This window comes from Salmo salar, chromosome ssa06 (assembly GCF_905237065.1).
Source record: "Salmo salar chromosome ssa06, Ssal_v3.1, whole genome shotgun sequence".
NCBI lineage: Eukaryota > Metazoa > Chordata > Actinopteri > Salmoniformes > Salmonidae > Salmo > Salmo salar.
In genome coordinates, this window is record NC_059447.1 from 85,044,165 (window position 1) to 85,060,248 (window position 16,084).

The window sequence follows — 16,084 nt, forward strand, 5'->3', positions numbered from 1 at the left end:
TTCAAAGATAATTAGTCAAAATCCAAATAACTTCACAGATCTTCATTGTAAAGGGTTTAAACACTGTTTCCCATGCTTGTCAATGAACCATAAACAATTAATGAACATGCACCAGTAGAACGGTCGTTAAGACACTAACAGCTTACAGACAGAGGCAATTAAGGTCACAGTTATGAAAACTTAGGACACTAAAGAGGCCTTTCTACTGACTCTGAAAAACACCAAAAGAAAGATGCTCAGGGTCCCTGCTCATCTGCGTGAACGTACCTTAGGCATGCTGCAAGGAGGTATGAGGACTGCAGATGTGGCCAGGGCAATAAATTGCAATGTCCGTACTGTGAGACGCCTAAGACAGCACTACAGGGAGACAGGACAGACAGCTGATCGTCCTTGCAGTGGCAGACCACGTGTAAAAAAACCTGCACAGGATCGTTACATCCAAAAATCACACCTGCAGGACAGGTACAGGATGTCAACAACAACTGCCAGAGTTACACCAGGAACACATAATCCCTCCATCAGTGCTCAAACTGTCCGCAATAGGCTGAGAGAGGCTGGACTGAGGGCTTGTAGGCCTGTTGTAAGGCAGGTCCTCACCAGAAATCACCGGCAACGTAGCCTATGGGCACAAACCCACCATCGCTAGACCAGACAGGACTGGCAAAAAGTGCTCTTCACTGACGAGTTGCGGTTTTGTCTCACCAGGGGTGATGGTTGGATTCGCGTTTATCGTTGAAGGAATGAGCATTACACCGAGGCCTGTACTCTGCAGCGGGATCGATTTGGAGGTGGAGGGTCTATCATTGTCTGGGGTGGTGTGTCACTGCCTCATCGGACTGAGCTTGTTGTCATTGCAGGCAATCTCAACGCTGTGCATTACAGGGAAGACAACATCCTCATGTGGTTCCCTTCCTGCAGGCTCATCCTGACATGACCCTCCAGCATGACAATGCCACCAGCCATACTGCTTGTTCTGTGCGTGATTTACTGCAAGACAGGAATGTCGGTGTTCTGCCATGGCCAGCGAAGAGCCCGGATCTCAATCCCATTGAGCACATCTGGGACCTGTTGGATCGGAGGGTGAGGGCTAGGGCCATTCCCCCCAGAAATGTCCGGGAACTTGCAGGTGCCTTGGTGGAAGAGTGGGGTAACATCTCAAAGTAATAGTTTGGGGGAATACAGACTGTCGCCAATTTAATGCACAATTTGCCTACATTTTGGCAAATGTTACCCACCCCCCAGCAAAAAAAAAAACTTAAATACAAAAACGGGTAAAATTGTACAGCTACTGTAGCAATGTTACTGCACTTTTTTTCCTGCACTGAGCAAATTTCAGTTCTCCTGAGTGCAAACTTGAATGTTGAAACTTCTCTGCAACTTCCAGTGCCAGTTTACTGTGAACACTGAGGCTGTACTTGCTTTAAGTTACAATTTTAACAGTGGCCATGTAGACTATTTGATCATAATGTATACAGGCCTACCAGAGTGGCCTTCTGTACCATCAAAAACAATGGAGAAAATGCATCCCATAACATTGTAACATGGAAATAGCTGTTCTATCATTCAGCCTACAGTAGCAGCCAATATGTGTTCAATGTAGGCATATATTTTCAATAAAACACACAGGGCATGATATACTATTTATCCACTTGTCCTTCTGGAGGTGACTGAAAATGTTTGATGCAAGAAACCACTTAAAAAAATTCATTATTCCCATATGATTACAGGAAATCAGACAAATACTACCCTCTGCCTATTGGCTGCTTAGCTTATTCAAGCGTTTCAAAATACAACTCCGACCCTTTAAAACAAAAGAGCTCTTCACTTGAGGTTCTTTTCAAATATGCCTAGAAATATACACATTGTGCTCGTCACTCCCCATTGCTGACTACAAATGATCAAACTGGGCTAATAACTAGCGAAGAATATGAACAAAATTGCACACATGGCTACATGCAGCTGTCGCTTTGTCAAAACAAGCGCATCTACTCAACCACTGATGCTGTAAACACCGTTCATTAAGTAAATGGCACAGATCCATATATTGCAATGGTCTATTTGCTTTCTGGCTTACTGCAGCTCTGATTGTTTATGCCGTGCCGGTCTATGTAGAGTATGGGCTGAGTAGTGCCTGTCAATGCAATAGAATCCTTCGCAGATGTGTTGTGCCTACAAAATCTCTCGCGTAATTCATTTGTCGGTATGTTGCACTGAAAATGGCTAATATCGCAGCAATTTGAGCAAAATTGCCACATTAAGAGCCAATCCTGTGTCAAAGAGTTGATTAACCATTTAAATATTAGTCTAGTGATTTGTTAGACAAATTATGAAGCCCACTGTCCAATTAAGTGATCTAGTGTCAATTACAATTGCTTGGAAACAGCTTAAAACTAAGCCTCCTTGGTTAGACAATATCTGCAGTCGTAGAGCCTAGCACTGCAGTCGTAGAGCCTAGCACTGCAGTCGTATAATTATTATTACTTCAAATGGTACCCAGTCACAACTTTCAATTAAAGTGCAATGCCTATGAGACTTAAGACTACATTAAAACTGTAGAGGGCCAATCAATAGACAAAAGGGAATCATTGTATCATTTATTAAGTTGTGATAACAGTATAAGAATGCAGGTTAGTACTGATTGCTGTGAGGAAGGCAAGACATCAACTACACATCAGATATGACGAAACTCAGAAGTTGTACCTGGTTAATTCAATATCCAAGTTCTTTTTAGAGGTTTAGTAGCCCCTATGACAGTAATAATAGTGATGTCCAAAACTACATCCGTGGACTGGGATATGAGGAACACAATAAACCAGGCGTTAAAAGTACTGGCAACATATATTGGTTACCATTATATACAGAAATCCAGGAACCCTACTTCTGATTCCAGAGAGCATCGCTTAAGCCAGGGGATCAAGGGTCTAGGTCATCCTGTTCAAGGTTCTGAGGGTCAGAACTGTAGGTCACCTGAGAAGAACTGGAACCAGCTAGAACCTGGGGAGCATCAGACACCCAGAACAAGTTAGTCATGCTTAGTTTATTATACTGCACATAAATGGTGTAAAAATCTGAGGTTGTACCTGTGGTTTCATGAAGTTACTGTCATGAAAACCATAGCCTCCCTGGCTCTGCTGGGAAGGACTGGAGCCAACCGGACCCTTGGCAGAGCTAGAGTCCTCTTTACCTTGGTATCACTGGGTTCAGGAAAGAGTTGTATGTGACAGGAGTAGTATGGTACCAGATGAAGCTGGCTGAGCACCATTGGTCATTCCCATGCTCATAGCAAGTTCTGAAATGGCTGATGGTGCCAGCAGGGAACTTTATCCTGCATCCTCAGGAAGTGGGAACCATTGGTCTTCAGACTCACTGACTGTTGCCATGTTCAGACACTCAATGTGAGAGAACCCCTGCCTGGAACTTACTTGGAGACTCAAAGGGAAGGTAGTGGAAGTAAACTAGGGTAAGTTCCTCCAGCAGGAACACATCCAGTCTGTTCAGGAGCCTGAGGAATGAGGTAAGGGGAAGCCACAGCCTTACGGGACAGCAACACCATGACTCCCAGATACAACAGGACCAGGGAGCTTTGAAGGACCGCTATCGACAGTGGCTGTGTCATAGCCAGGTCAGTCACGCGGTGAAGGCACCCTCAGGGTGATTGAGTCCATTCTGTAGGCTGGGGGAAGAGAATACAGATGTTTAGTACCATTGCCTTTTAGAAAAGGAAAAGTCACTTTAATTAAAGACCTTGGAAAAAAAAAAAAAAAAAAAAAACACAAAGGTACTGGCAAAAACATTTTCCAACACAGTTAAACAGACATTTGTGTTAACTTGTTGATGGGGATAACAATGAACATACCAGAAAAGAAAAACCAGGAGGAGCCCCCTAGAAAACAGATACATGATTAAAGACTACAGTAGTTTAAAAACAACCCAATCTCCAACATAAACATCACTTACACTAGAGCCATCATACCCATTGCACAATGAGAACTGTTGACATGAGGAGAAGAGATGCTGGAGTGTATTTAGATGTTGTAGAGGACACCCTGTAACCAATCACAGCTTGATTAGATAACGATGGACAGCTGAAGTTAATTGAGGCCCAATTCCACACCAACCATTATCCCTATCCCGTTGCCCGTGGATCTGACAAAAACTGGATATAAGGGCGTAGGGGTTGAGTTGAAGTTAGACAAGGCAAGTGAATTAACACCAGCTGGCCATCATTGTCCAATCAGGCTGTGATTGGTTACAGGTTGTCCTCTACAACATATAAATACACGCCACAGTTGCTTCTCTATACTTCACATGTCCCCATTGTGCAATGAGTATTATGGCTTCTAAGTGCTGTGCAGTGTAAGTGACAGTTAAGATGAATGTGTTTCTTTTTCACAATAAGTGTTGTAGTCTACATCATTTAACTGTTTTGTTATCTAGGGGTCTGTTCCTGGTTTTGCTGTTCTGGGATGTTCATTGCTATCCCTATCAACAAGGTAAGAACAACAATGGATTGCTTTGTGTAACATGTGTTGGGTAATGTGTCTGCCAATACCTTTTGGTGGGATTTTGTACTTAAACTTTTAAGGTTTGATAAGTGACTTTTCTAAGATCTGAAAAGTAATGGTATGGTCTTCTCTCCCCAGCCTACAGGATGGGCCAAGTCTACCCAAGAACTTCAACTCTATATGGTCCACTTGTCAAACCCAGCCAAAGTGACACCTACACACAGTACTTCCTTAAACATGAACCCATTACTTCTGGTTCAAGCCTCCCTGGTCCTGTTGATTCTAGGAGTCCTATTGACGGGGGCTCCAATCTTGGTAGTCAGTGTTTAGCTCCCCTGAAGACTGATGCTTCCCCTTACGTCATTCCTCAGGCTCCTGAACAGACTGGATGTCGTTCTGCTGGACTAGTTTACCCTAGTTATCTTCCTTTACCTCCACTGTGTGAGTCTTCACCAAGTAAGTTCCAGGCAGGGGATATCTCTCACTTTGAGAGTGTTTATGAACATGGCAACAGTCAGAGTGAGTTCGAAGACCAACGGTTCCCACTTCCTGAGGGTGCAGTTGAGGCAGGTTCTATTCCAGCCCCACTCCCTGCTACTATAGCCCGGTCCAAAGTTATTAGACCAGAACCTAGCCAGGAAGATTTTGAGGATAATTATAGTGAGCTGTTCATCACTGGGAAGTTCCCTGCTGGCACCATCACCAATTTAAAAACCAAATATGAGCATGGAAATGACCAATGGAGCGCAGCTGGTTTTGTCCAGTACCGGCCTGCTCCGGTCCAGTACCGGCCTGCTCCGGTCCAGTACCGGCCTGCTCCGGTCCAGTACCGGCCTGCCAGTAGGACAAGGTAATGTTTTTGGCTTTGATTTCTGTCACTTGTTTTCTGATGTGTTGAGCAGCTGTAACACTTCCCTTCTCATCCTCAGGTTCTGTGCTAACCTGGATCCTGCTGTCTCATGGCTGTGTTGACTGCCAATAAAGTACTTTATATAAATGTATATTGTGTAGGTTGGTTTATATATTAAGTGTTTGGTTCTACACACAAGCAGGAACATTCAGTTTGTACAATATACATGTCATCAAATTCATCTGGCTGTTTGTCCTGCTCCACTGCTTTTCTACAGCCATCCTTATCTACCAAATCCAGTGGCTGAGATTTTGACTGTCCCTTGCAGAGCTCATTCCCAAATTTGCTTAGCGTCTACATTTTGGGAATTTCTGCCACTTAAGCCTCATTTGCTTACTTCCTAATCCGCTGTCCTTTGTGGCGCTATAGTTTTCCTTTCAACATGAACAGGGCTTGTCAGTGGTAACGTGGCTGTTTCAGGCCATACGACACCAGCTGCAGACACTTCTCATGCTCAATCAAAACCTTTTTTATGAAGCCCTTTAAAATTTGGCACATGTCACAGTGCTATACAGATACCCAGCCTAAAGTCATCTAGAGCTGGGGGGTGGCCAGACTTTTGGCTGTGTCTCCAGATGTCTGCTTGTGAATGACCATGGTCTACAGGGATGTCAGACTTGACAGTGTGGTACCAGGACAACTTCTCCCTTGATGTCAGTAAGACTATCTGATGGTACCCAGGAAGAGGGCATGCCCACATCAACAGGGCTTTAGTGGGTTGAGGTTAAAGTATCCTGGCGTTCGCATCACTAAGAACTAAATGTGGTCAGCATAGTTTGAAAAGGACACCCAACAGTGCCTCTTCCCCCTCAGGTGGCTGAACAGATTTGCCATAGGCCCTTGTATCTTAAAGTTCTACATCTGCACTATTGAGAGCTGTATGGCTAGAGGGTGTTGGGGCTGGCCCAGCACTTCAATGGTTCCGAGCTCCCTGCAATCAAGACCTCTGGGGTATAAGGATGGTCTGACATTGTGAAAGATTTCAGCCATACTGTTCACTCTGCAAACCGGACCACTGCCTCTGCGCACACAACTATATACCATTGTTTCCCAAAATAGGTCCTTGGGTGCATATTTTGTTTCTTGCCCCAACGCTACACAGCTGATTCAAATTATCAAAGTTTGAGTTCATTATTTGAATGGGCTGTGTAGTTTTAGGGCACAAAATGAAAGGTGCACCCCTTGGGGTCCTGGGGAGCGAGTTTGGGGAAACCTTGATACGCGCTACAGACACGCTACAGACATGCTACGCTGACGCTACACTGACACGCTACGCTGACGCTACACTGACACGCTACACTGACGCTACAGACACGCTACACTGACGCTACAGACACGCTACACTGACGCAACACACTCAATTTCACTCATTATTTTGTTACTCTGTTTAATGTACTTGTATCTATCCTGATGCCTAGTCACTTTACCCTGCCTTCAAGTACAGTACATATCTACCTCAAATACTTAATATCCCTGCACATTGATCTGGTACTCTCGTGTGTGTTTAAAGCTATTACCCCTGCACATTGATCTGGTACTGGTACTCTCTGTATATAGCTATTATCCCTGCACATTGATCTGGTACTCCCTGCACATTGATCTTGTACTCCATTCTTATGTATTTAATTCCTCTTGTGTTATTATTTTGCAACTGCATCGTTGGCTCTTACATCTAGACGTTCCGCTAGCGGAACACCTGCTCCAATATCCAATGATAGGCGTGGCGCGAATTACAAATTCCTCAAATCCAAAAACTTCAATTTTTCTAACATATGACTATTTTACACCATTTTAAAGACAAGACTCTCCTTTATCTAACCACACTGTCCAATTTCAAAAAGGCTTTACAGCGAAAGCAAAACATTAGATTATGTCAGCCAGAGTACCCAGCCAAAAATAATCAGACACCCATTTTTCAAGCTAGCATATAATGTCACAAAAAACAAAACCACAGCTAAATGCAGCACTAACCTTTGATGATCTTCATCAGATGACACTCCTAGGACATTATGTTATACAATACATGCATGTTTTGTTCAATCAAGTTCATATATCAAAAACCAGCTTTTTACATTAGCATGTGATTTTCAGAACTAGCATTCCCACCGAACACTTCCGGTGAATTTACTAAATTACTCACGATAAACGTTCACAAAAAACATAACAATTATTTTAAGAATTATAGATACAGAACTCCTCTATGCACTCGCTATGTCCGATTTTAAAATAGCTTTTCGGTGAAAGCACATTTTGCAATATTCTGAGTAGATAGCCTGGCCATCATGGCTAGCTATTTTGACACCCACCAAGTTTAGCCCTCACCAAACTCCGATTTACTATAATAAAAATTGGATTACCTTTGCTGTTCTTTGTCAGAATGCACTCCCGGGACTTCTACTTCAATAACAAATGTTGGTTTGGTTCCAAATAATCCATAGTTATATCCAAATAGCGGCGTTTTGTTGTGCGTTCAAGACACTATCCGAAGGGTTACGCGCCGGATGCGTTTCGTGACAAAAAATGTCAAAATATTCCATTACCGTACTTCGAAGCATGTCAAACGCTGTTTAAAATAAATTTTTATGCGATTTTTCTTTTAAAAAAGCGATAATATTCCGACCGGGAGTCGTTGTTTTCGTTCAAAGACGAAAGAATAAAAACATGGTGTCGCCTCATGCACGCGCCTCAGTCTCATTGTTCTCAGATCGACCACTATCCAAATGCGCTACTGTTTTTCAGCCAAGGGCTCCAAAGGCATCATTCACCGTTTTGCCGCCTTCTGAAAGCCCATGGGAGCCGTAGGAAGTGTCACGTTACAGCAGAGATCCTCAGTTTTCAATAAAGAGAGTTTAGAAGGCCAAGAAATGGTCAGAGAGGGCACTTCCTGTAAGGAATCTTCTCGGGTTTTGGCCTGCCAAATGAGTTCTGTTATACTCACAGATACCATTCAAACAGTTTTAGAAACTTTGGAGTGTTTTCTATCCAAAGCTAGTTATATGCATATTCTAGTTTCTGGGCAGGAGTAATAATCAGATTAAATCGGGTACGTTTTTTATCCGGCCGTGAAAATACTGCCCCCTATCCATAACAGGTTAAGGGCTCATAATCAAGCATTTCACTGTAAGGTCTACACCTGTTGTATTCAGCGAATGTGACATTTGATTTGATTTCATGTTTTTGGTTTCAGTTGGTCCCTTATCCTTTCTATACTTATTGACGTTTTGATTTGATCTACTTCGATCAACCTGATGCTAAGTTCTAAGTTGATTTCTCCCACCTTCTGTATTTCATATGCTATTGTGATCAGTGGATTTTTTGTTTTTGTTTTACGGTTAATCAAATTAAATCCCAGCTCTTACAAGTCTTCTGAACTAGTGAATTTCAGGTTGGCCTCATCCCTCTTACATATTCCATTTTAATTGGGGTTCATTATTGGGGTGGCAGGTAGCCTAGTGGTTAGAGTGTTGGACTAGTAACCGGAAGGTTACAAAATCAAATTCCCCAGCTGACAAGGTAAAAATTGTTTGGTCTACCCCTGAACAATGCAGTTAACCCATTGTTCCTAGGCCGTCAGTGTAAATAAGAATTTCTTCTTAACTGACTTGCCTAGTTAAATAAAGGTAAAATAAATACAAATTATGACTGAGCGATCAAGTATTCCACATGGGTGATTATGCTTTAGCTCCTCGGGAATTTTAGAGGTTACCGATTGTCGTCGATTTTATAAGAAGTCATAAGTCATATAGTAGAAAACACCAGACAATGTCACAAACAGCCAGAGGTAGCCCTGCCGGTGACACACCGACACACACACACACACACATAAAACCAAATGCTGCCACTAAAATTTACGTGGTGCTCAGAAATGGATTAGTGAACATCACTTGGCAATCTGTTCATGGGACCTTAATTGGATTTTAATACCGCCTCTGATCTTGTTTTCTAATTAACGTCGGTAGCTGCCAACCAAGCAGAACCGTGCAACCAGAAACACCTTTGATCCCGGCCATATGGAGCTCCTCCAAACGCCAGGGACGTAAAAATACCCCCTCACCTCGAGTCCTCTGTGTGGGCGAATAGAAACAGGCCTGGTGTGGAGGAAAGAGGGAGGGTGGTAGGGAAGAGAGGGTAGAGTGAGAGGTTGGTAGGGAAGGGAGAGGGAGAGGGAACAGGTTGGTAGGGAAGAGGGTGGTAGGGAAGAGGCTGGTAGGGAAGACAAGAGGGGGTGGTAGGGAAGAGAGGGGGGGTGAGAGGGAAGAGGGAAGAGGGTGGTAGGGAAAATAGGGTAGAGGAAAGAAGGGAGGGGGTGGTAGGGAAGAGAGGGAGGGGGTGGTAGGGAAGAGAGGGAGGGGGTGGTAGGGAAGAGAGGGAGGGGGTGGTAGGGAAGAGAGGGGGTGAGAGGGTAGAGGGAAGAGAAGGGGGTGAGAGGGAAGAGGGGAGAGGGTGGTAGGGAAAATAGGGTAGGGACGAGAGGGAGGGGGTGGTAGGGAAGAGAGGGAGGGGTGGTAGGGAAGAGAGGGAGGGGGTGGTAGGGAAGAGAGGGGGGGTGAGAGGGTAGAGGGAAGGGGGTGGTAGGGAAGAGAGGGGGGGTGAGAGGGAAAAGGGAAGAGGGTGGTAGGGAAAATAGGGTAGAGGAAAGAAGGGGGTGGTAGGGAAGAGAGGGAGGGGGTGGTAGGGAAGGGGGGGTGAGAGGGTAGAGGGAAGGGGGTGGTAGGGAAAAGAGGGTAGAGTGAGAGGGTGGTTGGGAAAATAGGGTAGAGGAAAGAAGGGAGGGGGAGAGGGTGGTAGGGAAAATAGGGTAGGGAAGAGAGGGAGGGGGTGGTAGGGAAGAGAGGGAGGGGGTGGTAGGGAAGAGAGGGAGGGGGTGGTAGGGAAGAGAGGGGGGGTGAGAGGGTAGAGGGAAGGGGGTGGTAGGGAAGAGAGGGGGGTGAGAGGGAAAAAGGGAAGAGGGTGGTAGGGAAAATAGGGTAGAGGAAAGAAGGGGGTGGTAGGGAAGAGAGGGAGGGGGTGGTAGGGAAGGGGGGTGAGAGGGTAGAGGGAAGGGGGTGGTAGGGAAAAGAGGGTAGAGTGAGAGGGTGGTTGGGAAAATAGGGTAGAGGAAAGAAGGGAGGGGGAGAGGGTGGTAGGTAAGAGAGGGTAGAGGGAACAGGTTGGTAGGGAAGAATGGAGTGGGAGAGGGTGGTAGGGAAGAGGGTGGTAGGGAAAATAGGGTAGAGGAAAGAAGGGAGGGGGAGAGGGTGGTAGGGAAGAGAGGGTAGAGGGAAAAGGTTGGTAGGGAAGAGGGTGGTAGGGAAGAGAGGGAGGGGGTGGTAGGGAAGAGAGGGGGGGGTGAGAGGGAAGAGGGAAGAGGGTGGTAGGGAAAATAGGGTAGAGGAAAGAAGGGAGGGGGAGGGGGTGGTAGGGAAGAGAGGGAGGGGTGGTAGGGAAGAGAGGGGGGGGGTGAGAGGGAAGAGGGAAGAGGGTGGTAGGGAAGAGAGGGTAGAGGGAAAAGGTTGGTAGGGAAGAGGGTGGTAGGGAAGAGAGGGAGGGGGTGGTAGGGAAGAGAGGGGGGGTGAGAGGGAAGAGGGAAGAGGGTGGTAGGGAAAATAGGGTAGAGGAAAGAAGGGAGGGGAGGGGGTGGTAGGGAAGAGAGGGAGGGGTGGTAGGGAAGAGAGGGGGGGGGTGAGAGGGAAGAGGGAAGAGGGTGGTAGGGAAAATAGGGTAGAGGAAAGAAGGGAGGGGGAGGGGGTGGTAGGGAAGAGAGGGACGGGGTGGTAGGGAACAGGGGGGGTGAGAGGGTAGAGGGAAGGGGGTGGTAGGGAAAATAGGGTAGAGGAAAGTAGGGAAGGGGAGAGGTTGTAGGGAAAAGAGGGTAGAGTAGGAGGGTGGTAGGGAATATAGGGTAGAGGAAAGGAGGGAGGTAGGGAAGAGAGGGTAGAGGGAACAGGTTGGTAGGGAAGAATGGAGTGGGAGAGGGTGGTAGGGAAGGGGGGGTGAGAGGGTAGAGGGAAGGGGGTGGTAGGGAAAAGAGGGTAGAATGAGAGGGTGGTAGGGAAAATAGGGTAGAGGAGAGAAGGGAGGGGGAGAGGGTGGTAGGGAAGAGAGGGTGGAGGGAACAGGTTGGTAGGGAAGAATGGAGTGGGAGAGGGTGGTAGGGAAGGGGGGTGAGAGGGTAGAGAGGGAGGGGGTGGTAGGGAAGAGAGGGGGGTGAGAGGGTAGAGGGAAGAGGGTGGTAGGGAAAATAGGGAGGGGGTGGTAGGTGAGAGGGAAGGGGTGGTAGGGAAGAGGGGGGTGAGAGGGAAGGGGGTGGTAGGGAAAGAGGGGGGTGGTAGGGAAGAGAGGGGGGTGAGAGGGTAGAGGGAAGGGGGTGGTAGGGAATATAGGGTAGAGGAAAGAAGGGACGGGGAGAGGGTGGTAGGGAAGAGAGGGTAGAGGGAACAGGTTGGTAGGGAAGAGAGGGAGGGGGTTGTAGGGAAGAGAGGGAGGGGGTGGTAGGGAAGAGAGGGATGGGGTGGTAGGGAAGAGAGGGGGGTGAGAGGGAAGAGGGTGGTAGGGAAAATAGGGTAGAGTGAGAGGGTGGTAGGGAAGAGGGTAGAGGAAAGAAGGGACGGGGAGAGGGTAGAGGGAACAGGTTGGTAGGGAAGAGAGGGAGGGGGTGGTAGGGAAGAGAGGGAGGGGTGGTAGGGAAGAGAGGGATGGGGTGGTAGGGAAGAGAGGGGGGTGAGAGGGAAGAGGGTGGTAGGGAAAATAGGGTAGAGTGAGAGGGTGGTAGGGAAGAGGGTAGAGGAAAGAAGGGACGGGGAGAGGGTAGAGGGAACAGGTTGGTAGGGAGGAGAGGGTAGAAGGGAGAGGGAGAGGGTGGTAGGGGAGAGAGGGTAGAGGAAAGAAGGGAGGGGAGAGGGTGGTAGGGAATAGAGGGTAGAGTGAGAGGGTGGTAGGGAAGAGGGTAGAGGAAAGAAGGGACGGGGAGAGGGTAGAGGGAACAGGTTGGTAGGGAAGAGAGGGGAGAGGGAGAGGGTGGTAGGGAAGAGAGGGTAGAGGGAAGAATGGAGAGGGAGAGGGTGGTAGGGAAGAGGGTGGTAGGGAAGAGGGTGGTAGGGAAGAGAGGGAGGGGGTGGTAGGGAAGAGAGGGGGATGAGAGGGTAGAGGGAAGCAGGTGGTAGGGAAAATAGGTTAGAGGAAAGAAGGGAGGGGGAGAGGGTGGTAGGGAGAGAGGGTAGAGGGAACAGGTTGGTAGGGAGGAGAGGATAGAAGGGAGAGGGAGAGGGTGGTAGGGGAGAGAGGGTAGAGGAAAGAAGGGAGGGGAGAGGGTGGTAGGGAATAGAGGGTAGAGTGAGAGGGTGGTAGGGAAGAGAGGGAGAGGTTGGTAGGGAAGAGAGGGAGAGGTTGGTAGGGAAGAGAGGGAGGGGGTGGTAGGGAAGAGAGGGAGGGAGAGGGTAGAGTGAAGAGGGTGGTAGGGATGAGAGGGTAGAGGAAAGAAGGGAGGGAAGAGGGTGGTAGGGAAGAGAGGGTAGAGGGAACAGGGTGGTAGGGAAAAGAGGGTAGAGTGAGAGGGTGGTAGGGAAAAGAGGGTAGAGGAAAGAAGGGAGGGGGAGAGGGTGGTAGGGAAGAGAGGGAGGGAGAGGGTAGAGTGAAGAGGGTGGTAGGGATGAGAGGGTAGAGGAAAGAAGGGAGGGAAGAGGGTGGTAGGGAAGAGAGGGTAGAGGGAACAGGGTGGTAGGGAAAAGAGGGTAGAGTGAGAGGGTGGTAGGGAAAAGAGGGTAGAGGAAAGAAGGGAGGGGAGAGGGTGGTAGGGAAGAGAGGGGGGTGAGAGGGTAGAGTGAGAGGGTGGTTGGGAAAATAGGGTAGAGGAAAGAAGGGAGGGGGAGAGGGTGGTAGGGAAGAGAGGGTAGAGGGAACAGGGTGGTAGGGAAGAGAGGGTAGAGTGAGAGGGTGGTAGGGAAAAGAGGGTAGAGGAAAGAAGGGAGGGGGAGAGGGTAGAGGGAACAGGTTGGTAGGGAAGAGAGGGAGGGGGTGGTAGGGAAGAGAGGGAGGGGGTGGTAGGGAAGAGAGGGATGGGGTGGTAGGGAAGAGAGGGGGGGTGAGAGGGAAGAGGGTGGTAGGGAAAATAGGGTAGAGTGAGAGGGTGGTAGGGAAGAGGGTAGAGGAAAGAAGGGACGGGGAGAGGGTAGAGGGAACAGGTTGGTAGGGAGGAGAGGGTAGAAGGGAGAGGGAGAGGGTGGTAGGGGAGAGAGGGTAGAGGAAAGAAGGGAGGGGAGAGGGTGGTAGGGAATAGAGGGTAGAGTGAGAGGGTGGTAGGGAAGAGGGTAGAGGAAAGAAGGGACGGGGAGAGGGTAGAGGGAACAGGTTGGTAGGGAAGAGAGGGGAGAGGGAGAGGGTGGTAGGGAAGAGAGGGTAGAGGGAAGAATGGAGAGGGAGAGGGTGGTAGGGAAGAGGGTGGTAGGGAGGAGGGTGGTAGGGAAGAGAGGGAGGGGTGGTAGGGAAGAGAGGGGGATGAGAGGGTAGAGGGAAGCAGGTGGTAGGGAAAATAGGTTAGAGGAAAGAAGGGAGGGGGAGAGGGTGGTAGGGAGAGAGGGTAGAGGGAACAGGTTGGTAGGGAGGAGAGGGTAGAAGGGAGAGGGAGAGGGTGGTAGGGGAGAGAGGGTAGAGGAAAGAAGGGAGGGGAGAGGGTGGTAGGGAATAGAGGGTAGAGTGAGAGGGTGGTAGGGAATAGAGGGTAGAGTGAGAGGGTGGTAGGGAAGAGGGTAGAGGAAAGAAGGGACGGGGAGAGGGTAGAGGGAACAGGTTGGTAGGGAAGAGAGGGGAGAGGGAGAGGGTGGTAGGGAAGAGAGGGTAGAGGGAAGAATGGAGAGGGAGAGGGTGGTAGGGAAGAGGGTGGTAGGGAGGAGGGTGGTAGGGAAGAGAGGGAGGGGGTGGTAGGGAAGAGAGGGGGATGAGAGGGTAGAGGGAAGCAGGTGGTAGGGAAAATAGGTTAGAGGAAAGAAGGGAGGGGAGAGGGTGGTAGGGAGAGAGGGTAGAGGGAACAGGTTGGTAGGGAGGAGAGGGTAGAAGGGAGAGGGAGAGGGTGGTAGGGGAGAGAGGGTAGAGGAAAGAAGGGAGGGGAGAGGGTGGTAGGGAATAGAGGGTAGAGTGAGAGGGTGGTAGGGAAGAGAGGGAGAGGTTGGTAGGGAAGAGAGGGAGAGGTTGGTAGGGAAGAGAGGGAGGGGGTGGTAGGGAAGAGAGGGAGGGAGAGGGTAGAGTGAAGAGGGTGGTAGGGATGAGAGGGTAGAGGAAAGAAGGGAGGGAAGAGGGTGGTAGGGAAGAGAGGGTAGAGGGAACAGGGTGGTAGGGAAAAGAGGGTAGAGTGAGAGGGTGGTAGGGAAAAGAGGGTAGAGGAAAGAAGGGAGGGGGAGAGGGTGGTAGGGAAGAGAGGGGGGTGAGAGGGTAGAGTGAGAGGGTGGTTGGGAAAATAGGGTAGAGGAAAGAAGGGAGGGGGAGAGGGTGGTAGGGAAGAGAGGGTAGAGGGAACAGGGTGGTAGGGAAGAGAGGGAAGAGGGTGGTAGGGAAAAGAGGGTAGAGTGAGAGGGTGGTAGGGAAAAGAGGGTAGAGGAAAGAAGGGAGGGGGAGAGGGTGGTAGGGAAGAGAGGGTAGAGGGGTGGTAGGGAAGAGAGGGTAGAGGGTGAGAGGGTGGTAGGGAAGAGAGGGTAGAGGAAAGAAGGGAGGGAAGAGGGTGGTAGGGAAGAGAGGGGGGTGAGAGGGTAGAGTGAGAGGGTGGTTGGGAAAATAGGGTAGAGGAAAGAAGGGAGGGGGAGAGGGTGGTAGGGAAAAGAGGGTAGAGGGAACAGGGTGGTATGGAAGAGAGGGAAGAGGGTGGTAGGGAAGAGAGGGAACAGGGTGGTAGGGAAGAGAGGGAAGAGTGAGAGGGTGGTAGGGAAAAGAGGGTAGAGGAAAGAAGGGAGGGGGAGAGGGTGGTATGGAAGAGAGGGAAGGGGGTGGTAGGGAAGAGAGGGAGGGGGTGGTAGGGAAGAGAGGGAAGGGGGTGGTAGGTAAGAGAGGGAAGGGGGTGGTAGGGAAGAGAGGGAGGGGGTGGTAGGGAAGAGAGGGAAGGGGGTGGTAGGTAAGAGAGGGAAGGGGGTGGTAGGGAAGAGAGGGAAGGGGGTGGTAGGGAAGAGAGGGAAGGGGGTGGTAGGGAAGAGAGGGAAGGGGGTGGTAGGGAAGAGAGGGAAGGGGGTGGTAGGGAAGAGAGGGAAGGGGGTGGTAGGGAAGAGAGGGTAAAGGGGGTGGTAGGTAAGAGGGACGGGGTGGTATGGAGGGGGGGTGGGAGGGGAGAAAAGGGAGAGACGGGGGAGAGAGGGAGGGGGAGAGAGGGAGGGGGAGAGAGCGGGTGGAGAGAGAAGCAGAAGTAGCATGTCAACCTACGCATGCCTTCTGTGTTGTTTCCATCCACAGTTTTTATGCAGTATAACAAAAATCACGACAGCTGTGATGGAAAGAGGAGGTTTTGGTACAATTTCATAAACGGCGACAGTTAATTTGTTTGTTTGACATGGTGGAATCTTTTTGTGTCGGTAAAATGTATTATGCGAGAAATGACAGTGGAAATGCCTTTAAGCGCAAATATTTCTATAATAGCCATTATAATGAAGTCACATGATGAGGCGACAGGGTAGCCTCGTGGTTAGAGCGTTGGACTAGGTTGCAAGATCGAATC

The 16,084-nt window shown here is 49.2% G+C and overlaps 1 protein-coding gene and 1 long non-coding RNA gene across 2 annotated transcripts; one reads left to right on the top strand and one right to left on the bottom strand.

Moving 5' to 3' along the window:
• Positions 1-2,610: 2,610 nt before the first annotated feature.
• Positions 2,611-3,991, bottom strand: LOC106608249 (uncharacterized). The gene is made up of 4 exons (XR_001329421.2): positions 3,958-3,991; positions 3,857-3,883; positions 3,081-3,673; positions 2,611-2,994 (listed from the first exon to the last, which is right to left on the bottom strand). It is a non-coding gene; the product is annotated as an uncharacterized lncRNA (long non-coding RNA).
• Positions 3,992-4,272: 281 nt separating this feature from the next.
• On the top strand, positions 4,273-5,495 carry LOC106608248 (uncharacterized). The gene is made up of 4 exons (XM_014206090.2): positions 4,273-4,356; positions 4,438-4,493; positions 4,644-5,355; positions 5,435-5,495. The coding sequence occupies exons 1-4, from the start codon at positions 4,325-4,327 to the stop codon at positions 5,475-5,477; spliced, it is 843 nt and encodes a 280-aa protein (XP_014061565.2). The 5' UTR covers positions 4,273-4,324; the 3' UTR covers positions 5,478-5,495.
• Positions 5,496-16,084: the final 10,589 nt, after the last annotated feature.

Coding starts and splice junctions, on each gene's coding strand:
- LOC106608248 (XM_014206090.2), top strand. CDS start 4,325: ATGAGTATTATGGCTTCTAAGTGCTGTGCAGT. Junction 4,357..4,437: donor GCTTCTAAGTGCTGTGCAGT/GTAAGTGACAGT, acceptor TTTGTTATCTAG/GGGTCTGTTCCTGGTTTTGC. Junction 4,494..4,643: donor TTGCTATCCCTATCAACAAG/GTAAGAACAACA, acceptor TTCTCTCCCCAG/CCTACAGGATGGGCCAAGTC.